Source organism: Dromiciops gliroides, chromosome 3 (assembly GCF_019393635.1).
Source record: "Dromiciops gliroides isolate mDroGli1 chromosome 3, mDroGli1.pri, whole genome shotgun sequence".
Classification (NCBI taxonomy): Eukaryota; Metazoa; Chordata; class Mammalia; order Microbiotheria; family Microbiotheriidae; genus Dromiciops; species Dromiciops gliroides.
The window spans coordinates 371235141-371262127 of record NC_057863.1 but is presented as its reverse complement, the minus strand read 5'-3'; the positions used below and the strand labels follow the sequence as shown (position 1 = coordinate 371262127).

Here is a 26987-nt window from a genome sequence, read left to right as displayed (position 1 = left end):
CCTCTAAAGATACATAAAATGATACTGAAGGCTATGCAAAACTCTTAGACCTTATTAATATCACAAAAAGATCAATCAATAATTAAATGCTAACATGTGTCCCAACCCTCCCATTTATATAAAACTTTTGTGAGAACCAATGACGTGCTCATTGATAGCATTGCTGATGAAGGGATCAGCAGGGTTTTTGCCAGTGATATTCCCCAGTATGTCACCTCTTAATCATCACAAAATAGCCTGAAATATTCAGAGATTCAAAGATCCTGCTGTGCTTCTTTGTTGATTATGAAAAGGCATTTGATTTGGTAGAGCAAAATGTCATCTTAAGAGCTGTCTTCTGACAAGGTATTGTTTATGTATATACTAAGATGATTCACAATTCCTTTAAAGATATGACAAGAGAGATAATCTTAGTTGATGAGTCTTTCATTAGTAATAGTAGGTGAGGCATAAAACATGAAGACTTGCCAATGGTTATTGCCACTATCATGGAGAAGATTCACACAGGTTCTTAAGTTAAAGGATTACCTAGTGAGCTCCTCCAAGATGCTCCTGTTTCTAGCTTATATTGTATCTGTTGCATCAATCCCCAGAATACTAAAGAGATTTCGGATTGAGAGATGGAACCACTTAAACGTATTTGATCTAACCATCCATGAAGGAACCACCAAATGAATGAAGAATGACTATTGTCCAAATTATGACATGCAGCTAAATCAGGAGTTGGCAAACTATAGCCCACGGGCCTAATCCAGCAGTCTATCTGCTTTTGTAGAGCCTGCAAGCTAAGAATAGTTTTACATTTTTGTGTAAAAATCATTCATATCTCACAGACCATATCGTATTTGGCCTGTGGGCTATAGTTTGCCAATCCTTCAGTTAAATGAACAACGTATAGAGCTCATTTATCAGTAAACATATTTTAGGCAAAGCAAATTAATGGTGAGTTGGACCTAGGATTAAATAGGAAGAACAGGCTTCATTGCCTTTAGAAAATTGTATAGCTCCTTTAATAACCCCAAATTCTGTTCAGGAAAAAGATTCACTTTTTAAATATGAGAATTCTATTGATGTTCTATGGCTGAAGGTCATATACAAAAAAGGAACTCAAGTATATACAAATAAGTAAAGCAACTCAGATTGGAAGGTTCCCCAGCTCAAATGTTCTTGTCTAGTTCTCTTCTCTCCTTTTTCTAAAAAGACATGGTTGTATCACTCTTATAAGTTGGATTAGCCTAAACACCACTCTAAATGGCCAGGATCTCCTTACACTCAAATTAACCTAGTCAACTTTCTTAGGACATGAAGCATAACTAGAAAGCTAACTTACCGTGGGGGAAAAAAAGATCTGAGAATTTTAATGAACTCTAAGTTCAACATATGTCAACAGTGTGATACTGAAGCAAAAAAAAAAAATGCCAAAGCAAACTTAGTTTACATTAAAATTCAATGTACAGATAAAGGGAGGCAAGAGTTCTGCAGTACTCTGCTTATGTCAGACCACAAATGGAGTATCGTGTTTAGTTCTGAGTGCCATATTTTGGGAATATTTGCAAACTGGAGCCCAACCAGAGGATTATGATAGGAAATCTTGCCTCTGAGGATCAGCTGAATGAAATGGGAATGTTGAATCTGGAATAAAGAAGACTTGTGGTGAGAATAGGGGAATAACAATAATATTAACCTTTTTGACGTGAACATATATCTATATCTATATCTACCTATGTGTATGTATATATACATATACATACACGTGCATATGTATATATGCATATATGTGCGTGTATATATACACATACATATACTTATATATATGCATGTATATGTGTATGTGTGTGTATTCAAGTTCATGGCCCCTGGTTAAGCACCCCTAAGTAGCAGGATTTTTTTTGGTTTCACAATCATTATCTAAAGGAGTGGGAGCATTTTAAGGTTTCAAGAAGCTATTTTTTTTACTGGATAAACATCTTTCTCAGTTCTAGAATGTCATGGGTCCAAATGCTATTAAAAAAGGATGACAGTAGAATTGTCAAACTATTTAAACTATTTTAAAAAGAAGTAAAATTTTCTGAAACAAAAACATGATATGCAAATTTTAAAAAATCTTTTAGCCGGAAAAGGTATTTGCCATCCCAGAGGGCTTAAAACTACATCTAGTTGAACCTCTAGGCATCACTAAGAGTCCTGCTGTCAGATTAAACCTGCCAACAGGATTTGCATTACCCTTGTAAACTATGATATGCTTCCTGATCTCTCAGGCTTTGATACATGACTTTGACGCAGCTTTCCTGCTGTCTTTATTTGAATTTCAAGAGTAGGAAGATAGTAGAAGCATTTCTGTTTACAAAATAGCTTTACACATTATGCTTTTAGATTTTAATTGAATAATAAAAGATAAGCAAATCTTGTATTATGGTGAAAATCAGAATTAATTAATCTGTACCTAGTTACTAGATTGGGTGGTTAGGTTCCTGACAAGAAGAATAGTGAAATTCTATGTACACAGTTTTTATTAAAAAATAAAATAGGTGTGATCGTTTTTTATTTTGAAAACAAACAAATCAAAATTTAAACACTCTAGTGAATTATGTCTTCATCAAAGCTCCCAAAGAGGCCTTGAATTAATTCCAATTGAGTCTCTCAAAAGACTTTGAAACTCTTCTTTTGCAATTGCCTGGAATTAGAGCCTGAGGCACATTCTTTTGAATTCTGTGATGGCTGATAATCTTCATTCTTTGAGGGTGGATTTGATTTTCTGAAATATTGAAATTAAATCTGGTGAATAACATGGATGATTACACTAGGTATCATCAGTTTGGGTCAGAAAGAGTTTCAAAGAAAGTATGCTATGGGGCATAGAATGATGACAGTAAAGAAGCTGGTCACTGGGCTACAGTTTACTCACCGTTTGCATCATACAGAATCTTTCAAATGCTTCATCATTTCTTCATTGTCATCCTGATGGATGGCTTCCACTTTGGAGGGGAATTCCAAATTAATGATTCCATTGGGTTTTTGTTTGTTTGTTTTAAAAATCAGCATTATCTTCACTAGGGGCTTTGGCACACTGGTTTTTGTTGGCTTGGGAATGGAGCCAGTCCAAACCACAGACTGTGATGTTGCTCTGTTGCTTCCAGGTCACAGTGAAAACATGACTTTTCATCACTGATTTGTATTTTCCTCAAAAATGCTGACTTTATCCAGATTCAAAGGTCAGGACAAATGCCAAGTTTCTGCTGTTATAGTTCACTAAAACCTCACCGCACAGTTGCAAAAAACTTTCCTCTTCTTCAAGTTTGCTTTCAGCATGAGCCTGTGTGTTTGTCTACATTTAACTCTTTGGCTGCAATTCTTGGTCTTTTATATAACCCACTCCACTTATCTTTTCAACTTTTCCTTCTGTCCTGTTCCTGAATGGTTAGCTAATTTCTACATTGTCATGGCAATTTTTGCAACCTTCTCTAATTTGTTTGAGTTAATCACAAACTCTTCCTCTTGACACTATCCTATTATCACAAACTTTTTTGAAAATGACAAGTATCTCCTTTGAAGATTTTCACAACTTCATACAAATTTTGATTCTAGTTCTTTGATCTAAATATAAGTTATTCCAGCTTATCATGACACCAAAAAACAAAAACAAACCAAAACCAAAACTCAACACAACTATTAGCATAGAAATGATGGATGAGCCATGAAGGGACTACTGCTAAAAGTTGAAATAGGAAAGCTATACTACTGGACTCTTGGATCCATTGACATTGTGGAGTAGCAAGCTCAGCAAATAAAATACTCCTATTTCTCTGCCCTGAACATTTTCTCTGCCTGTCACACCTGTCTGGAATGATTTCCTTCTTTATCTCTGCCTACTGTCTTACCTGGCTTCCTATAAGTCCTAACTAAAATCCCATCTTTAATAGGAAGCTTTTCCCAATTCTAGTGCCTTCCTTTCCTATTTTATTTATTTCCTATTTATCCTGTATACAGCTTTTTGTGAGTTTCTTAAAGGCAGAAACTATCTTTTTGCTTCTTTTTGTATTTTCAGTGTTTAGCACAGTTCCTTGGCACATAGTAGGCACTTAATGAATGCTAATGAATTGCCTGAATGACCCTCATGTGTTTGATGGATTGTCAATGTGAAAAGATTCAGTTTGTTTTTTCTGGACCTGGAGGGCAGAGCTAGGAGCAGTGAATGGAGGTTGCTAAGAGTCAAATAGAAGTGTGATATAAGGAAAAACTTCCTAATAAAAAGTCGAATCACCTTTCTTGGGAGGTAGTGAATTCCCTCTGAATGGAGATCATCAAGAAGGGAGGGATGACTATTTGTTAGATAGGATTTGGTGGGAATTCTTTTTCAAGTGGTCTTTCAAGTGGGGACTCTGTGAGCCTCCAACTGAGTCATTTTACATTATAGCCATAGATGCTATATTCAGCATGTACATTTGCTCTAGCACATTTTCAGGCTAAATTTTTTTTAATATCAGAGCAATTCATTTCGATAAGAAAAACATTCTCAGATTATTTTCAGCACAGAAGATATGTTAAAATATAGCAATATCTGCAAACTACATGGATTTTACTTTTTGCTATCCCATGTAATCAATTTTATCACAACTTCTGTTTTACATAAAAACATTAAATAATACTTAAGGACGCCTGAATATCTTTAGAAACATTCCCTGTAAAAGTGTTTTGCTAACAATCCCTTATTAAACGAGTCCATTTACAATTGGTAACATTTATTTGAATATAACTTGGTATGCAACTTGCTATAAAGCTTTTTGGTATGCCAGTCTCTAAGGGTAAATGCCAATAAACAGAAGCAAGATTTGTATGAAGAGAATTACCTAAGAAAATGATAGGATTCCCTGTTTAATTTCATGCTTTGGGGATGGAAGGCCTCACTGATTAAAGATGGAGCCTTATTACCTGAAAACTTTGAAGCCTTGGCACATAAAAACTTGAATTTCAATTAAAGATTCAACAAACCTTCAAATATTTTTAAACTTCAATAACTCTACTAAAGTGCCACAAATTGCTTAGGAAAATGATTAACCCACGTGTCAATTTTGTGTTAGGTTAGTAGAAGAAAATATGTAAGCTAAAAATATGATTCGGAGATGGGTATCATCCTATAATAGTTGGGGTAAGTTTGTATGCCCTATAGGCATGGAACAGATTGAATCCTGTATTGAAGATACCCTGAATAATGTTTTTAAATGTTCCTTTTAAAAGCGTCTAAAGGTGTTCTACTGGAAAAAATGCTACAGCAATTTTTTACTCAAAAGAATAGCAGAAATGCCAAAGCAAATAAAGACTGGAAGGTAGATGACAATAGAACCTTAATAAAAGGAATACAAAGAATGCCAAAGCAAGGTTGTGAAGAAATAGTCCCAAGAGTGCAGTGGTTTTCTCTCAGCCACAGCCATAGCATGTGAAAGGGAGGGAGTAGAGTTTAAGGGTTATCATTATGTCAATGAGGAAAATACATTTTTACATTATTCTTCCTGTTGGATGTCTTGTAATATAACAAAAGCAGGGAAAAGTGACCATACCTACACACGGGCAAACATTTAGCCAGTTGAGGCCATAACTGCATCATATTCCTCAATAAAAAGTGAAAGTTGCTCACCCAGAAGTTTTGTTTACTAACAAAAATATATCTCTTGGGGCAGCTGGGTGGTGCAGTGGATAGAGCACTGGCCCTGGATTCAGAAGGACCTGAGTTCAGATCCGGCCTCAGACACTTGACACATACTAGCTGTATGACCCTGGGCAAGTCACTTAACCCCAATTGCCTCACTAAAAAAAATGTGTCTCAAAATTACAGTCTGTGAACTACTTATAGATTGCTGTAAGGATCTCTCCATTCGGTATAGGTTATTACAAAATTCAAGCCAAAGAAATCACCCTTCCTCAAAAACTGTGTATTTTTCACTTCAAGTTTCAATCTGCACTACAGAGCAGTATTTTGTAACTGCAGTAATAGCTTCTTATTCAGCCAAAGACCCCACATGATTCTTGTTTCAGGGGCATGTAGAGGTGGCAGGGAGAAGCTAGTATATGGAGCCACTACAATGAATTAAAAAAACAACACCAATAACAGCCCAATCTACTAAGGCAGCTGACCAATTTTGGAATCAGGTAGTCTATTAGAATGCATATTCCTTGAAAACAGAATCTGTTTCCTGTCTTTCTTTGAATCTGCAGCACTTAATATGGTGTCTGGCACATAGTAAATATTGAATAAACATTTGACTGAGTGACATAACCATAGAAGGTCAATTTACTTTATTTTATTCACTATTTCCCTAGTTTCCTTACAATAAGTGGCATGATGTGCTTTCAATTTAACTTCAAGGTAACACAGTTAACAAGGAAGTGGTGAAGTTGTGTTTTAGTTGCACCTATGCAAGCATCTGATTAAATGTCTGAAAGACTGAAATAGAGTGGTGAGGTTCATTGCTGAGTGTGCCTAGAACTTTCAATGGTGGTCTGACTCAGGTTAATTTCCACTCATTCCAACCACATCTCTTTTGATGGTCTTAGCACAATTACAGTCGCTAAAGAATGAGACTCCTTTATATATAACTATAAACCTATCAGAAAACAAAACTGATATATAATACTTCACTTTTAGTTTGATGGGAGAAGCTGATGCTGCTACTGTCACTGATCTGTGACATGATCTCCTTTTGAATGCTGTTATCGAATTAGCAGTTTCTAAAGCACTGGAAAATATGGCATCACATTCACCTGTTTTATGATAACAGTACCTTCCTCATGGGGTTGTTCTAAAGACCCAATGAGACAATATTTGTAAAAGCTTACTTAGCCCCATGCCTGGGCCATAGTAGGCACTATAGAAGCATTTATTCCCTTCCCCCTTCCCTGTTCTAATAGAGTAGTATAATAATAACTAAAATTTACATAGCACTTTAAGGTTTGCAAAGCACTTCATATGTTATCATGTTTCAGATGATGGTTCACAGGCATTATGGGGATCATAGTTCTAGAGCTAGAAATGACCTCTTTTAGTCCAGTTCCCTAATTCTACACATGAGGAAACTGAAGCCCAAGGAGGGTAAATAACTTGTCCAAAATCAGACAGGTAGTGAATGTCAGAGACAAGATTGGAACCCAGGCTCCTTGATTTTAGACTTACTGGTGGCTCTTCAGTAAAGTCTTGTTTTGGTGACCACTCACACAACTATTATAGAAACTTCTAAATCTGAACTCAACTTCCCCATGCAAATTCTGCCCTTCTACCTAATATCTCTGTTTCTGTTGATATTCCTTGAAAATTGTACTCACATTCACTTCTCCCATTGTCCTTAGCCTTGCCATTAATCAGCTGCCAAAACCATTCTACTTCAGAATATTCCTTGCCCCTGTCCTCTAATTTCCAACTTCCTCAGCAATTATCCTAGTTCATCCTCTAACTTCTTCCTGCCTAGACTCCAATTGGCTCTTATTGTATCTTCTTGCCTCTAGGCCAGCCAGTCTCCAACCCATTATTTACCCCATTTTCCATGCAATTTTTCTAGGTGCCACTCCGATCATATCACTCTTTTACTCAGAAAGCTTCAATTTTCTTTCTTCCCCAGCCCCACACAAAGACACTGCGGTGACCCCTTTGCAAAGTAGAAATTCCCAGTATTGGAATTTATGGTCACAACCTGGCTTCAGTGATATTTTCCAGGTTCTGTTTGATTAAGTTCTTCCTCACATACTTGATAATTGAGTCAGTCTGACATAATTCCCATCACCCATTATCATCCTGCACTTCTTATTTCCATGCTTTTGTCTCAGGCTGTCCTCCTTATTTGAAACAGACCCATTTCCCTGCCCCTTTTCAAATTTATCAAACCTCAGAATGAGTGTTCATTCTTTCTGGGAGCTTTCCCGAATCCCTTTAGGTTAGTGTGATCTTTCCTTTCTCAAATTCAACATGAGATCAACCTTTCTATTTTGCATTAACATATCCGTCTTTCGCATGTCTTCTTTCCTTCTCCCTTTAAATTGTAAGCTCCCTTAGGTTACTTACTGACACTGTCTTATTGATCTTTGTTACTCCAGTGACTACCACAGTGTGTTACACATAAATCTGTGCTGAGGTGAATTAAATTGAACTGAAAGGAAGAATTGTATGGTAAAAAGAAAGAACATTGTCTATGGAGTCAGAGGACCTAGGGTTAAATTCTGTCTCTAACATATTAGTTATGTGATCTTGGGGATCTAATATAAACTATCTGGGCCTCAATTTCCTGAGATCAGACTAGTTGGCATCTGAGATCCTTCCCAATTATAAATTTATGATCCTATGCCATGACGACGTAGTCAGTTGGTAAGTATTTATTTGTTCCAATTATATTTAGGTTACCTGATCAATTCTAATCAACTCACATTATGATTCATTGTCAATCTAACTTGTCCATAAGTATGATCACCATGCACATATTTGTTTTACAGGAAGTTGTACTCAGGAAAAGTTCTAATGTCAACCATTTGTAATCTAATTTAGGGGAATAATGATGAAAAGACATTTTGACTGGCTTAGAAAAATAACTAGCTATATGATTCGGGGCGATTCATTTAATGTATCTTGGCTTCAGTTTCTTTATAAAATGGGGTTGTTAACAGGGTTGTTTTGAGGATCAAATGAGATAACACCTGTATAGAACTTTTCAAATTATAAAGTACAATGTAAATGCTAACTTATTAACTACCAATATCTGAATGCCTTAGAAATATAGTACTTGGCATTGAACAAGAACTTCAGTTTAAGAGATTTTTTTTTTTTTGGTGAGGCAATTGGGGTTAAGTGATTTGCTCAGGGTCACACAGCTAGTAAGTGTTAAGTGTCTGAGGCCGGATTTGAACTCAGGTACTCCTGACTCCAGGGCCAATGCTCTATCCACTGCGCACCTAGTTGCCCTTAAGAGATTTTTAAGGAAAAAAAAAGAAAACCTTGATAGCCAGGGAACAGTTGACTAATGTAATTTCAAATGACTAGTAGTTGTTATAATAACTAACAATAATAATGCAAATTATAAGGAAAGGATGATGACAATGAATTACAAACAATGACTTCCACAAACATTTATATTTCATTTTACAGTTTAGTAAAATCTTTGTCATCTAATTTGCTTTTCATAGTATTATAAGGTAAGGTAGGGGAAGTATAAATATAATTTGTGAGACATGGGAATTACTGGCATAGAACCGCCCAGCATAGTGTACCCGCATCAAAGAAGGCACTCTGCTCTATGAGCAAAGCGGAATTACAGTAACAGAAAAGATATGTGAGACGTGCAAATTTAAAGATATCTCCACTCCAAATGTTCACGAGGATTATTTGTGCCTGACCTGTGGAAGACCACTGTGAGCTTGTATTGGTCTGATCAGTCACAGTTGGACATACTGTACCTTGACTCCAACATAGTGATGTCATTTTGATCCTCTTCAAGAATGAAGGACAACAACAAAATATAATTAACCTCATGTAGCAGAGGAGAAAACTGAAGCACATAGAACTGAAGCGATTTGTCCAAAGTCACAGAGCTAGTAAAAGAGCAGACTTAGGAAGTAGACTTGTGTACTCTGACTCCACATCAAATATTCTTTCCAACATTGTAAAGAAAATGAAATGCAAAATCATATAGCTGTGTTTGCTTCTCCTTTAAAACCAGAGCACATACATAAAGATGCCTAAAGGAAAGTAAGTAAATGATGTAACTATAAAGACACAAACTATACATATACTAATCCAAAGGAACTTACTGGGTACAGTGTTGGAAATATGGCCTACATGTGGGCATAGAATACTTGATCTGGAGTCAGTTAATCTTAACTCAAGGCCCATTTCAGGCAATTATGAGTTATACAAGCATGGGAAATTCTCTTAACTTTGGTAAATCTCATGGGTTTTTTTTCTTATCTATATAAAATAGGGTTAAAAATACTCATACCATCTATCTCATAAGTTTGCTGTGGGGAAAATACTTTTGAAATTCTAAAACATCATATAAATGTAAAAGACACATACATACATATATACACACATGTATATATATCTGTATGTATATAAACATATACTATTATACACACCATATAAACATATATGTAAAATAGAAGATGGTAATGATCATTTTTGTTTCTAAAGATCACATACTCCAGGTAAGTCATTTGTTTGTCTCAGGAATATTTAGTGTTATTATGGTAAAAATCTAATCTGTATTTTCAAAGTCATTTGCATTTTCCATGCACTGACCTACTTTATAGCATTTACCATCCTGCTCTTTGCTTTATACTATTGCATACTAGAAATGATAAATTGCCAGAAAGTATCTACAAATGTTGCATAATGTTATCATGTTCTGTTCTGACTGCTAAAATTCAAATTCAGAAATCTCATTATGTTTTACATATAGATTGAATCATGTTGGTCTTTTAAGTTTTTAACTTGTTTAATTTTGTTAAAGAAAAAAATCCATCCATTTTGTATAGCCCAGAGGGATAGAAATTCATAAGTACTTATAACTATAAATAACCCTTGGTCTTCATTTGAAATTTAGATTTGTAATCACAATTAGTATTACTAATTTTTTAATTCCCAGAAGTAAAATATTGTTTTCTTAACATCCAATAAAGTTTATTTGGAGAAAAGGTCTTCACTGAAATACACTAAAATTAAAATCCGGTTTCAAATCTTTTATTTTTTCCTTTGAATTGTGAAACAATATGCCCTCTTAGCATTGCAAGATTAAAGAAATCACAATATACTTAGTAACTAGGAATATGCTATCTCGATATCATCTTATTGCATAGATAGATATTTGTTTCATCAACTGAAGCACACTATAGATCAAAGTATCCATCACTAGGTTCCATATTGATTCATAATCCATTCCCATATGATCTAGGGCTTAGGAGGTCTATATGTCAGACTCAGCCTAGGGAACCATATTAAGTTTTTTTTCCCCCAGGAATAGGTCCTGAGGTGCTATCATTCAGGTCAATGACGCACTGGATGATAGTAAATATGATAAATCTGAGAAATTGTCTAGCCTGGATCCATAATTTTTTCCAACTGCCTCTTAAGTGGATGTTGATGGTCACATTAGGGGGCAGAGAAAACGGAATGACCCAGTAAAAATCTAACATCACTACTGGGAAAGTCAATCAAAATTTATGCTCTACTCACAGAAACTAGGGCATTAGCATCACCTTTTTATTAAAATGATGGAATGTCACATTCATCAGAGTCTGAAATGCAAAAATAACCCACCTTTGCATTTGGCAATGTTTGGCCTCTTGCTGGGTCTTAATCCTGACTTTAGTTTCTTTTAATGGAATATATAAAGAATGAAAATGTGGAGAACTGAAGTAATAATAATATAAAATAAGACTAGAAGGTTCATGGAAGTAGGTCACAGATTCTAGAAATAATCTAGTAGTAAGGTCATGATCTTTAAGTGCATGAATGGCTGCTCACAAAGGAAACACATCATAAATTATCAGTATTTTTATGGGGCAGGATTGGAAGAACAGAAATTAACTTTTTTTTGCTACATCATTAGTTTGAAGATTATTAACAGTAATGAACATTGGGGGGATATATCTGAAATCAATTAATTCAAGGGTTAAGTGTTAATGGAGTTTTTTATGTTATCTTCTACCCTAAAGATATGGAAGATTAGGCTAGCCTACTATAAATATATAGGATATTATTATAGATAACAGAGATGAAAAAAATAGGATGCCTCTTGGAGGACTTGTGAACTTTGTATCCTTAAAAATGAGACTATCAATTAAATCTGGAATTATCTACATGCCTAAAGATAAAGAAGTAGATAAGAAGTGGAAAACATGGTGCCCCCAGGCCCCATTGTGGTCACAACACTCTCAAAAGCGCCTGTACCAGATTGAAATATAATTGTGAAATGTTTAATAAAATAAATCAAATACAACAAAACACAGATATAATATGTGGTTTTCTAAGTCAGCAAGTAGTCTCCAAGGATCCTTATGTACGGTTTAGTGCCACCCATTTCTTTTTTTTTCCTCTGGGGGAATGAGGGGTTAAGTGACTTACCCAGGGTCACACAGCTAGCAAGTGTCAAGTGTCTGAGGTAAGATTTGAACTCAGGTCCTCCTGAATCCAGGGCTGATGCTTTATCCACTGTGCCACCTAGCTACCCCTGTGCCACCCATTTCTATTTGGTTTTTGACACCAGTGGGTTAGATGACTTCTTGTTCTGTCAGGCACATCGTACAATTTGAATGATTTTGTATCATGTTCAAATAAATACGTTGTTAGACAATTAAAAAAAATAACATGATAATCAGAATGATGGTTTAGGTATGTATAGGATTATGGGGACAGCTACATGGTGCACTGGATAGAGAACTGGACCTGGAGTCAAGAAAATTCATTTTAGTGAGTTTAAATTTGACCTTGGACACTTACTAGCTGTGTGACCTTTGGCAAGTCATTTAACCCTGTTTGCCTCAGTTTCCTCATATGTAAAATGAGCTGGAGAAGGATATGGCAAACCACTCCAATATCTTTGCCAAGAAAACCCCAAATAAGATCATGAAGAATTGGAAACAACCGAAAAAAAGAATGAACAACAACTTATAGGATTATAGATCCAGAGCTAGATGGTACCTCAGCCGTCATTTAGGCTAGCCTTCTCATTTTATAGTTGAGGAAACTGAGCCCTGGGAAGGTTCACTGACTTCCCCAAGGTCACACTGGTAGTAAGCTTCAGAGGTGGGGTTCAAACTCTACCAAGTCCTATGACTTCAGAGTCTGTAATCTTTTCACTGTACCCCTAAATTCTCCACTTTAAATGATATGATATCTTTTACTTAAAAAAATAAAGAGCTTTGCAAGATTGTTGTCTATTTACTCTTGGTAAGTTAAAGGAATACAAACATGTATAGAATATACATGTGAACATATATACAAATATGTTTAGATTTGTACGGGAGTGTGCCAAGTTCTGTGTATCATTTTGGCAGTACTCATTGCAAAGTGCACTACTTGCTGCTCACAGAAAGCATAATGCCTGAAGATAGAAAGACATCAAGGATGTTTTTCTAACACAGTTTGAATTACAACCTACTGAGATAGAGCTTGACTTTTTGGTAGTATGGGAGTGGGCCAGACCCCATAAAAATAAGTATTAATCTGTCATTTTCTTCTTGGGTTACTCCATAACATACAATAGAGAATCACTTGACATGCCCTGCAACAAGGAAGGATGTAGTGTGTGTGCTGATAAATCTAAACAAATGCGGTAGTTTCTTTTTCTTGAAAGAAGTAACCACAATAATAAACATGCCTATCATATGTCAGGAGAATATAGTCTAAGAAACACATTCTTCTTGGGGGCTTTGCTGAATCACAGTCATCAGACAGTAATAGAAACATCTAGAGTAACTATTTTGGTCTGAATTTTTCTTGTTGCTTAATAAGAAAATATTTTTTGTGACATTCTAACATGAAGTTTCCCAATCAAAACCAACACATCAACAAACAAAAAAAACGAGCTTTGAATTTTAGGACATGTTCATAAAGCCTAATTTCATTTCTCAGGATCTAGCAATTAAAATGTGTCTAACAAAAACACAAATACATCAAACCATGCAAATTGGAATGTTTTTCAGGCAGCTGCAAAATTAAATGACCAGGAAATTTTTTTTTTTCAAATCACTTTGGGAGTCAGTCAATTATTTATTGAGTACTCTCTGGGATCATAGCATTGTGTTACAAACTCTTAGGCAGATGATTTGTTGTTGTTGTTGTTGTTTTTCTTTTTAATGGTAATGCAGCTTTAAAGTTTCAAAGCTGTTTACTTACAATCAAACCACTGGTAGTTTGTCTTCTTTCTCTGCCATGGACCCTTTTGTAGAAAATTCCGCCTGGATTAAACTGAGTACTCCAAATAATCATATCCCTTTGATAATACACATCCATCCCTGTTATCCTTGAATTATGTTCAATATGAGAAATTTGTTGATGATCGCCACTGTAGTTGAATGGATATATAAAACCCAGGATATCAGTGTCATTAGAAATGTAGAGAACTTGATCTTCAGAGCCTGGAGATTATTATAACGAAATACAAAAATAAAGTAAATTTCAACTAATGTAAAAGCAAACATTTTATTTTTCAATTATGTGGTATTTTCATGCTTAAATAGCATCTTCTATCAAAATCAAGCCATTTCACTCTGATCCCTTAGCATTCCTGATTTAAGAATTCTAATGTCAACCTAGACATTTAAATTCCTCATTGACCAAAATTTTCCACACATATGAATGAGGCTTTGTGGAAAGTATATTCAATTTTACTAGACTCTAGGGTACTATGTAGTGTATTTAAATACATTTATTTTAATGTTCCTGTATAAATTGATTACTGAATCTCAATTTTCATTAAATCACAGTTGTATCCAAATATTCATTTTTATAATATTAGTACTCATGACAGTCAATTCAGACACCCATGTTAAGAAAATCAAAGTCTTATTCTCCCTTAACCAAAAACAACCTTCAGAATCTCAGTAGCCCATATAAATACACTTTGAACTTTCTCTTAAATGGAATTCTATTATATGGAACTCTTGAGCAATTGATATTTCCATACATTCAAAGTCAAGCATAATTTATCAGGATAAGGATGACCTTGAGGTATTTAGTCATCTTTAATTTCTTTATAAGAAATCTAATAGTTAATTTATGTTCAGCATAAAGGCAGTGAGGCATAGTTAAGTTCTGGGCTTGGAGTCACAAAGATCTGGATTCAAATCCTTCCTTTGACACTAGCTGAGTAACCCTGGGTAGGTAGCAACATCTAAGTGCTTTAAGATACTTCATAGAATTTATATACTGTCACATGCAGATTATGACCTGGGTTAATTGAGGACATTCTCATACCAGGAATTTCATTACATATTTGCAAATGGTTTTAGTGAAAATTGAACTTAATTGTGTATAAATTTAAATAGAGTCATTCTTTATTAAGAAGCTTAGTTAACTATCACAACCATTCCCAAATCATGTCAGATAGATAGGGGTAGGGTTAGGGACCAGGCATGCGATTTCATTAATCATAGTATTTTTGTGAATAATATAAACTGTGATAAGCATGAATATGTGCTCCAAATGCTTCAATTCTATAACTGGTATTTAATAAAAGCCTATTTTTATGAATAAAGCGGAAGAGGAATCAGAACATGAGTACTAGAATTGGGATAAAACCATTAAAATCCTTCTTTAAAATTCTCTTATTCTGAAGGGACTGTAAATCCTTAACTCTTTTCCTAGTGTCTCAATAATCTCCCATAAGATCAGGCATTATGCTAAGACTCTTGTAAATCTGAATATCACCTCTGATTGTGAAATCTAATTTTGCCTGTCTCTTAAAACACAAATAACTGTTTTTATTAGTCACACTTTTTTGAGAAAATGTCATTTTAAAATGATGTCCAACTTGAGGTTAAAAAAGAATTATAACAATTCAACAGGACGCTCAATCACTATTGAAGGAACCCCCTCCTTTTTTTCATTTTAAGAGTGGAAGTATAGCCAAACAGCTCACCTTCAATGTGATTTTAAAATAAAAACTATAGTAACATTAGAATGAATACTTATAACCTTACCTTTTGCTATGCAGGTGTTATTCTTTTCCTTATAATTCTGGTCACACATACACTTATATGATCCTTTCATATTAACACATTGATGGGAGCAGGTACCAAACACCAAACATTCATTGAGGTCTAAGAGGATAAAAACAAAGTAACATCATTTCTATCCTAAATGTGTTGTCCTAACATGGGGAATTTCTGCCTCATAAAAAGCCAAGTTCATTTTGATTCCTGTAATTTGTTATCCTTAATTTTCTTTTGTGAACCCCCATGACATTTATGAATAGCATCACTATTCTTTTATGCTGTTGGCTGGGTTCAGCATAGCTTTCCCATAACTGTATACTGCATCTCTGTCAATAATTTAGTTTTATGTATTTATTTTTTTGCCCTTATTAGTAACTATCAGATCACCCATTTCAAAATCACTAGGTCAGGATCACTCAGTCAGTATGTGTTGGAGGCAGAACTCTAACCTTGGGTCTTTCTAAATGTATTTAAGCTCTCTCTGAACTACAACACTGTCTCTTCAATTGGGCATTATTTGATGATCTGACACATGCTTAATTTCACATTGATATATTCTATTTTAGTATAACAAATCATTATACCCCCATTTATCATTAAAAATCATTTTACAATCTTTTGGAACTTAGAGGAAGAAGAAACCAATGGAAAGTATTCGGGTCCAAGTCAGATAAATTTATTAAATATGTCAGTTCAATCCATTTTCCATTTAACACAGTGTCATGGGGTGCAGAGCACCCCAGAAGTTCTCTGGGGCACATCAAGGAAACTTCTCCTTGAGAAACTAAACCAGAGGACAGATAACGCCTAGAGAGATAAGCTGAACCAAATCAGACTGTGCTAGCTTTGGATTCCTACCCTTCATTCTGGTCTCCTTTGGGTGTGGCTGTGGCCTTTGTGTCCTGAAGAGGGATCCGTAGCCACCCCTCACCCAATTCCTCTAGTCACTAACAGTGGGGGATGGTCCTCCACTCCTCACCCAATTCCCCCAGCTACCACCAGTGGGGGATGGTCCTCCCTCACTAAAGGAACTTTCCACAGTCAAATGGTCACCACTCCCCCCATCAGTCTTCTATAAAAGTACCTGCCATTCTCCTCCTCAAGGAGATTTGGTACCTCTGAGCCACGTGCTTTGTGCCTATCTCCCCATGAGAAGTCCAAGGATTTCTGTCATGGTTTCCCTCCCCCCACCCTTCCCTCCCCTTGCTCCTAAACAAACTACTACCTTATTCTAACTACTTTTGTGTGCAAGAGGAATTCCTAAGAACCCCAACCCCTAACCCAACCCATACCCCATTTCCCCCATTACAATAGCATACAAACACACACACACACACACACACACACAGAGTACCTTTCCTTCCACTATCATGTCGCTTTGTCTTCTCTTTACCCTAGGCATTCTAAATTTTAATCATGTGGCTGTGTGAACTTGGGAGATCATAGAACAGAGGTTATATAGCTTCAGTTATCTCATCTTTAAAATGGGAGCAATAAGAGGTCTTGCCTGATAAGGTTTTTGTAAGGATCTAACAAGATAACTTATATAAAGGACCTTGCTAGTCTTAAAGTATTATAGAAATATTAGCTATCATTATCATCCCTGTCACCATTATGACTATTTCAAAGCAAATTTCAATCATATGGGCTCCATTTAGTGCCACATTGGGTGAATATAAACTTAATGGAATATTACTGAAATTATATCACCCAGGTAATATCCTCCTCCATTCCCATGCCCAACCAGTACAATTAGCATTATGGTAATTAAATAAGGAAGTGAGTCCTATGACTGAGTAAAGAGTAGGTTCATTTACATGATTAAAAAGAACCAGAAAGGGCAATTTCAAAGCAATAGGAAGTAAAGGGAAGGGCAGCTACCAGTTTGAAATCTGCATTAGCCTTCTGTAAATCTAATTAAAACATATCCACAACAGTTATACTGTCCAGAAGAATATTAGTAAATCAAGACTATGCCTTATTCAAAAGCTTGTCTGTAGGCCGTCTAAAAAGATAATTTTTTTCATCTAATAAAAGCTGTCAATTAAAACTTGTATAACAATTAAAGTGAAATAGCATTATTTATTATAACTTTAATCAGAACACAAAGAAAACTCATATAGTCTACCTTTCATCCATCTATGATAATGGAGAAAACAAGAATAATAACACTATCCTGATCACTCACTTTCTCTCCTTTCCCACCCCCACCAAAAAAAAAAAATTAAGAGAACAACATTCAGATAACTAAATCAAGGCATGTAACTTACTTGCTTCCTGTGGCTGTCCTATATACTAAGAGGATATTAACCAATCTAGACAGGACTTGGCAAATATCAATTTAGTGTATGTCATTGGTTTAAAATCAAAATGTATTCATGCCCCAGAATATTTTCTGAGTCACAGTATCCATAGAGAATTTAAAAAATATAACTTTCATAACTCCATAGAACTGGGTCAACAAGAATATATATATATCCTTTCATGAAATGAACCTAATTTTCCAATAGTTCTTGGAATAGAAATTTCTTTATTTGCATTTCAAAACCAAAGATAGAACAAAATAATCTAGTTCCTCCAGGTCTGAGGCTTATATACAAAAAAAAAAAAAGGCTTTGTATCCTAAATGGCAGTTCAGCTGTCTAACAAAACCCATGCTTGACCCAAGAGACTCTCCACTCTCATAAGTAATATGGTATCACATTATCACATACAATTTTGATGAAAATCAATCCCTTGTCACCTCACAATTTAGCAGTTTTAAGATTCATCTCATAACCCAAAGATTTAAGAGCAAGCTGTTTATGAAATGTACTATACCTTCACACTGTCTGTTTCTCATGTTTCTCTGAAATCCAGGCTTACAACGACAGAAAACAGATGTTTGTGTTTGATTGCAATATGCATCATCTCCACATGGATTCACATTATCTTCACAGGTATATTCAGTGGGAACTAGGATTAAAAATGTATGGTCAAATCTAATATATTCTAATTCCTAATGTGGGAGATTTGCATCTTTTTTATTTGAAAATGATATTAATTTTCTCCCTAGATTGTTCTTTTAGCATTGCATAAGATTATAGTTTTTATTCCTTATGATCCCTTAGCCCTTAGAAAGGTGCATAAACAGAAAAAAGTGGGTTAATTTACAGCTAATATAATTTAGATAGAATATGTGATGGTATCATTATCCACAACTTCAAGCTGTTAGTAAGACCTGCTGCTAGTGGGAGCCCACAAGGACATCCTATTGGGAAGGCATTATTTTATAAAAGGAAAGGTTATAAGAGTGGCCTTTGATAACAGAAGCAATATTTCTTCACTTTCCTTCTAAATCTATAGCATATTGCAGTGGTTTTCTAGATACGTGGCTGGAGTCAGTTTTCTGAAGACATGCTTCAAAGATGAACACAATTTCCAAACCCTCCCAGGAGTTAGTGTTTTATTCCATAGATTCCTAACTTGTGTTTGGATAGACATCCTATTGAATCTACTACCTTTCTATATTACCCATTTCTTGCTGGGTTCTTTAACATCATTTAGGGAGGAATAATTTGTAAAAATAAAATCACCCCAAAATTCAAAACCATCAACTACTTTTTATGTGTATTTTCAGAGCAATTTGTATATGCCATTTAGTCATAAGCTCAGTTGAAAATTAGATACACAATATTAGCAAAATGTCAAATTACTAACATATAAGATCTGACCAACTCCTAAAACTACCCAGAACTCATTCTGAAGAATAAAAATATACTTTAAAGAAATAAGAAACTTACTTATAATAGGAAAGGGAAAAAATGACCTTCACTTTCACCATGTTTCAAGGCAAATGTCAGTTTTTGTCTATATCTAAATTAATTAGCTTTAATTGTTTTTCATAAAAAGTTCTGCGTGACAGGTTCAAAGGCTCAAACTAGAGTCTTTATTTGAACATCAGGCTTTCCGGTTTAATGAGAGTACTTATTTAGATGTTATCTTTTTCCCTTGGTTAATTACTTAAAGTAATTTAAAGGACTCTTAAAATAAAGGATTGTTTTAACAAGGCCTTTTAAAGCAGTTAGACTTTGTTTACAGCAAGTTGCAAGAAGTATCTTTTTGTTAGAGTAATAAAGGCTGAGGAAGAGTGAAGTAAGGCTTTAGGGAGACTCATCTAAGGTCTAGCTTCAACTGTGGGTCCCTCGCCCATATGGTGTCAAGCAACTGAATGTGAGCATGTGAAAAATTTGGCAACAGTAAAAGGTTATGTATACTTATTTTTATACCTATATACCCAGGGTCATGTAAACGTTTCTCAGGCAAAAGCGGGTTGGAGGGGCAGCTAGATGGCACAGTGGATAGAGCACCGGCCCTGGAGTCGGGAGTACCTGAGTTCAAATCCGGCCTCAGACACTTAACACTTACTAGCTGTGTGACCCTGGGCAAGTCACTTAACCCCAACTGCCTCACTAAAAAAAAAAAAAAAAAGCGGGTTGGAAAAAAAGTTTTAAGAAGTCCTGATCAAATGTGTAAGTCCCTAACTATTGATGTTATCCAAAATTGAAGTGTCCTGCAAGTTCCCATCACTAATGACCTATAAGCAGAAGTGAATAACCACTTGTAATGAATGGAATGTTTGTATATAAGCTGGGCTAGATGACCTCTGAAGTCCCTTCTTTCTCCTGAAGTCATTTCCTCTTTTAGTTTTACCCAAAAAGATTGTAGCTACTTGCTTTAATGTTGCTGTTCAGTCGCTTTTCAGTCATGCCTGACTCTTTGTGACCCCATTTGGGGTTTTCTTGGCAAAGATTTTGGGGTGGTTTGCCTTTTCCTTCTCCAGTTCATTTTATAGATGAGTTAACTGAGGCAAACAGGGTTAAGTGACTTGCCCAGGATCACACAGCTAGTAAGTATCTGAGCCCAGATTTAAGCTCAGGAAAATGAGTTTGGGTATTCTAGCCGCAGGGCCACCTAATTTCCTTGACTCCAGGTAGCCCACCACTAAGCAAACTCACCTATTCTGCAGCCTTGTTCATCTGAACCATCTCCACAGTCATCAAAACGATCACATTGTAGCTCCATGGGTATGCATTTTTTATCACTACAGGCAAACTCATCCTTTTTACAAGGCCTTGTTTTATATGTAAGTTTATCTATACAATTATAAACAAATCAAATTAATAGTTTGATTATTTGAGAAATCAACATGTCCTAGACATTCATTACATGCAAGTAACAACAACAAAAAGTATAATGATACAAGGGATAAGAGGATCATAGATTTAGATCTAGAAGAAACCTTGGCGGATATGGAGTCTTAGCTTTTTAATTTACAGATGAGGAAAATGTAGGATGTAGAAGTTAAGTGATTTGACCAGGGTCACATGACAAATAAATAACAGAAGTTTTTGTGACTAAGGACATATGAGAAGTAAATAATAGGGTCTGACCACAACAATTCCTAACTCAAAGTTCTCCTCCTTGTGTCCTATATGATACCATATTGCAGAAGGGTAAGACATGCCACCCATGGGCTGCAGGTGGCCCCCAACATTCTTGAGCACACCCAGAACCAGATTGAAAGGTAATTGGAAAATATTTCATAAAATCAATAAAAATACAATAAAACATAACATGACATTTTTTAAAAAGTAAGTCAATATGTGACCTTCAAGGACCCTTATATATAGATTAGCAGTCCCCATTTTTATCTGATTTTGTCACCCTCCTTTGTATAGTATATTTATAAATGTATATGTGTATATATATATATATATATATATATATATATATATATATATAGGCATATACACAAATACTCATAAGAATCTGTGGTTTCAGGGCAGCTAGGTGGTGCAGTGGATAGAGCACCAGCCCTGGATTCAGGAGGAGTACCTGAGTTCAAATCCAGCTTCAGACACTTAACACTTACTAGCTGTGTGACCCTGGGCAAGTCACTTAACCCTAATTGCCTCACTAAAAACAAAAACAATCTGTGGTTTCATCAACAAAGAACCATCTTCCTATACCAGTATAGACTGTCAACTCCTCGGTGACTTATTTGATAAGTCAGAATTTATACAATGTAAGGGATTGCCCATAGCCACAAACATATTAAGTTCCAGAAAGAAAATATGAACACAGGTGTTCCTGACACCAAACCCAGCATTCCTTTCATTACACCAGGATCCCTCTTTATCTAATACACACACACACATATGTATATGTATATGTGTGTATATATATACATATATATATATACATAAACACACACACACACACATATATATATATGCACATCTACACTGAAAAAAATCTGCATATTTAGACCCCTGGGTAGTACAGTGAATAGGGTATTGGACTTGAGGTCAAGAACACCTTCAGTTTGAACCTTAGCTCAGATCCTTACAAGCTCTGGGACCCTAGACAAGTCACTTAGCCTTTGTGTACTTTAGTTTTCTTCACCTACAAAATGAGGATTTAAAAAAACACCTACATTGCAGGGTTATTGTGAGGATCAAATGAGCTCACACATGTAAAGTGTTTTGGAAATTTTAAAGTGCTGTATAAATAGTCAGTATTAATATTATATACTTTGAAATAGCCTATGTAGAAGCTCTGCAAATTTAATAGCATTCAACTATTTTAATCTCTTGCCATAAAGCAAAATAGTTGGATGAAATATCCTCAGACCACCAAAGTAAATGGGAGATTTGAATTCAATACCCAATGACCATTAAATTAAGCTTGCTGTTGTCACTGGTTTGGAATGAATTCCAAGTGAAATAGAATTACCACCACAATGATCTTCATCTGAGTTATCACCACAGTCATCGACTTCATTGCAAATCTGCTCAGGTCGAAGGCACACACGATTGTTTCTGCATCTGTAGGGGCGGGTGGGTGGGCAAGGAAACTTTGCTGCAAGAAAGGAACACCAAACAGAGTATTTGGAAACATTTTTTCCTTTTTTTTTCCTCCTTTGATTTTTTTTTCTTTGCTCAAATACATATTCTGCTTTTCTTTTTATTGTGGAAATTGTCTATCTGTGGACACTGAAAAAAACATGTAGTGTTAGAAGCTTCTGCTTCTGATTATTTCTATTAACCACAGAAAACATTATTCGTTCCCCTGGCTCATTTTAATGTCATCATAAAGTCCAGGCATATCTATTATTTGACTGTATAATAGAGGACCTACCACAAGATAAGTAAAAGAGCCAACCTTCATGCTCTCATTTTTAGATACCTTATCTTAGCCGACTTCACTCAGTGTATCAAATTAAATTATGCCTACAATTTATACATGGTGGCAGGACACTTAGCTATCCCAAAGAGCAATTTCACACAGCATACAATTTTGAGAGAGCATATGTTACAGGCACTGCATTGTATGTGGAAAAAACAGGCCACCTCCTGAAAATAAAATAAAACTCACCACTCTAGAAATACTAGAGCTATACAAATTTCTCTACTATCATCCTCTGGAAAAGAATATCTGTCTGACTCTGTACAGGTGCGTGCACATAAGGTGATTTTAATAACTATTATTTGTATATGTGAATACCTAATATATAATAAATGTTTAAGAAATGCTCTACCACGCCCCTCTCTCTCTTGCTTTCATAAGTTTCACTATCTTTACCTATTTATGAAGCAAAGCATTAGAAAGGTGTCTAAGGGAGACTGGGCATTGTTCTGCACCTCTATTTCAAATACAGGGAAAGTGCACATATCCAAGGTATCTGATAACTCCATAATGGCTTATGACAACTTGGTGTCAGTGGTGGCACACTATTCCCCTACTCCTACCCCAAAATGGTGCCACACAGGTTCAGCAGGCCCACTCAGATATGCAGTTCTTAGGCTGAATTAAGGGCATTGCTTACATCACTATTGGGCCCATCACTGGGACTCTATTAATAAATTGTAGTCCCCTTTCTCCAAAAAGTGATGTTGCAGAAAATATAATAATGGCTTCATAGTATCAACTTAGGGATTCTAAGGCTTTGGGCAACACTGTGTAAATTGTCCCCTAGAGCTCCTTCTTGGACTCTGGATTGGATTTGAGCATATCCTATTAAATTATTTAGTCCTACAATAAGTAATTTGCGTTCTTTTTTTTCTTGTTATCTCTGTAGACCAAAAAGAGAATGAAAATATACCCATACCCACACATACAATACCCCCCCCCACAAAGAAAACATGCATCTAACACATCTTGAGTAATAAAAGACATCTAAATCGGAAAATATGTGGACCATGTAATCACAACTTTTACATTTTATTCTAATTCAAAAATACAGTGATCTCAGCTGGGTCTTTTCTGTCTCTCAAGATAATAGGGAAGAATGGAATGGGGACTGGAAATAAATCTTTGAGGTATTGTCACCATAGTAAAAATTCTCTAAGGAGACTCTCTTAAGTTGTAAATGCTGTTCCTGAAAATAACCTTTCTTCATTTTTTTCTTTAATGTCAGTCTCCAATGTCATCATCCATCATAAAATTTAACTTTAACTTTACATTCCAAATAGAACAAGGACTTTAAGTACAGTTGGAGTTTTTCTATTCACCTTAAGTGTTATTTAGTTGTGTCCAAAGTGGTTACATTTTCCATTAAATTAAAGGTGAAATTATGATCCTGCACTTGTATTAGATGTGAAGAATGAGAAAAAGGGCAAATTGAACCTTGGGAACATGAAAGATATTCAGCATTCTGATGATCTGCAATGTGCAGTTATGTTTGTTGGTTGGTTCAGCATGAAAGTGAAAATAAATGTCAGTGAGGAGCAAGAATAAAGTGAAGTCCCAACCATTTGTAGAATAACAGTGATGTTGGATTTGTAGATTTAAAATGTTAAATAAATCATTGTTTCACTTTTCTGCCCCAGAAGTTATGTTTCCTATATTCTATAACTTCTCTGAATATTCCTGAATGATTGATGCAGATAGGTAATTCCTTTATTTGTTTGTGTGTATGGTTTGTATCCCCCCAACCCCATTTCACTCATCTGTCCAGCAATCTTAGCATTAATACCAACTTCGTTTGATGACAATGTCCTTACTTGTCTTCTTTGCTGATACATTTCAACTGGGCAAACTGCCTGAAATCATCCCCTGAAGATGAGAATCTATCCTTTGAATAGAGTTAAAGTTTAGGAAAATCACGAAATGTGAGAAGGTTAATCTTTCTATTAATTGTCATGAAAGTAATGATCATTTTTCATCCATGTACTCCTCCAATTTGTATTAACCTTGTTCTAATTTATTGATTCATATGGATACATTATATCTCAGGGAAAAATAAAAGTGAAAGCTAATTGAAGAACCATACCACACATTTCAGGGACTTCATCAGAGTTATCTCCACAATCATCTTCTCCATCACACACCCAAAAATGTAGTTTGCAGAGTGAATTATTGCAAAGGTACTCATCAGCTCGACATATATTGCCACCTTAGATAAGAAAATAAGGTAGTATAATTATTGCAAATAATTATAATACTATATATTATATTATCCAAATTGTTATTTAGTTATATATTAGATATGGATTATATTTGAAAGATCAAATTTTTCATGGTTTCTTGTGTATACATTCATATATTTTTTCCTGGCCTAGCAATTGAAGCAGATACTATTCAAAATCATTTTTTAAATTAATATAATAAATCTAGTTTCTAAATAATATTTCAAGGCATAGAAGTTCTTACCCCCAATTTTTCATATTATCACATTTATTATATCCATGAGATGAATTTTTCTCATGCTTTTCAATTACTCACATCCTACACAATCTTTACAGTAGAGCGATGTGAAGACATTTAAATTTTTAAAGAGAAATAATTTGAATTTTTAAAAAATGTGCTGTGCTGGCAGGCAGAAATACTTTTCTTTAAAATCAATGGGGAATTTTTCTGTTGCTGGGATACAGACATGTAGGATTGTTGAAAACAGAGAACACCAAGAGGGAAGGGGATGGGAGGAAATATCTTCTACTGATTTTATATCACAACTAAGCAATGAACTTTTAAGGACAATTAAGAATGTCCCTACATTATACCATTGCTCACTTCTGCTGTAGAAACTGAGTGAGACTGTCTTACAAAAATTGTATCAGTCCCTTAAAATAAATTATTTTTATCTCAAAAATTTCTTTTTGGTTTACTTAAAATGACAAAAATCTAAGAAAACTGGAACATGCTTTTTTAATGTGTCTATTCAATTCACACTATACAAAGACTTTTTCGTATTCAAAAATGTAATCAGTCTTTCAGAAGTTCTGTCCACTAGCAACATTGAGTGACTTTTTCTTCTTGATACTCTGAATCACTTGACCGTCATTCTGGTCAATTTGATGTCTAATGTAGACATAGACTCTGTATAAAGTATCTACAACATAGAGCATTCAGCATTATTAAATATGTTTGTTAATATTTTTACTTTTATATGTTTGTGTTACTTTCCTATATGGATTACAAAGGATTTATTCTTATTGGTTCCAAGTAGAATGAGGTACTGGTTATAAAAAAGATAATCAGACAATAAAGCAGAAGAGCTCTATCCTCAGCCAGAAGCCTTGGGCACAAGTCACACTTCTGCTACTAAATAGCCCATTGTAATAAGCCTTTTAACCTCCCTATGTCTCAGTTTTCTCATTTGTAAAAAAAAGGAGACAATGAGACGAATCATCTATTACCAAAAAATGTAATGATCACCAAAATTTGATGTGCAAAAAGGTGCTCAGGGTAGAGTATAGAAAGACACATTCCCCAAGGGAATATAAAAATCTAAGAGTATTGACATGCAATACATATTGATAATTGTAATATGAAGTAAAATTTTAAAAAACAAACATGACCATCAGCATAAAAATAAAGTGATACATATATTTTGAAGAAGAGAAAAAAGTTGCTTTTGGCTGGAGTAATCAAGGAAGGCTTTATGGATGAGATGGAATTTAAGTCAAGCCTTGGATGGTATATGACTTGAATAAGGACAAATGTGGGCTTGAAGTTATTACGGAGTGTCAGAGTTGGAAAGGAACTGAAGGCCCATCTAATCTAGGTCTTACCATGTCACAAGCTGGATATAAAACATTTACAACAAAGGATTTTCTAGTCTTTATCTGAAGACCTCAAATGAGGGGAAATCTATGAAGCAAGGCAGCACATTTGACTTTTGCACAGTTCCAATTGCTAGAAAGTTTTTTTTTTTTTATCATATTGAGTTACTAAATCTGCCTTCCCCATAATGCCTTTATTCTCATTCTAGTTCTGCTTTCTGGGGCCTGACACCTTATCTAAACCTTCCT

General features: G+C 35.1%; 1 protein-coding gene across 1 annotated transcript in view; it reads right to left on the bottom strand.

Annotated features, from left to right (window-relative positions):
• Positions 1 to 26987, bottom strand: part of LRP1B (LDL receptor related protein 1B) — a 2279180-nt gene that overhangs the window by 172414 nt on the left and 2079779 nt on the right. Inside the window, 6 exon segments of the mRNA XM_043994810.1 lie at positions 13871 to 14112; positions 15676 to 15795; positions 18511 to 18645; positions 20688 to 20825; positions 22468 to 22593; positions 25007 to 25129. Of these exon segments, the coding sequence (XP_043850745.1) occupies positions 13871 to 14112; positions 15676 to 15795; positions 18511 to 18645; positions 20688 to 20825; positions 22468 to 22593; positions 25007 to 25129 (884 nt within the window).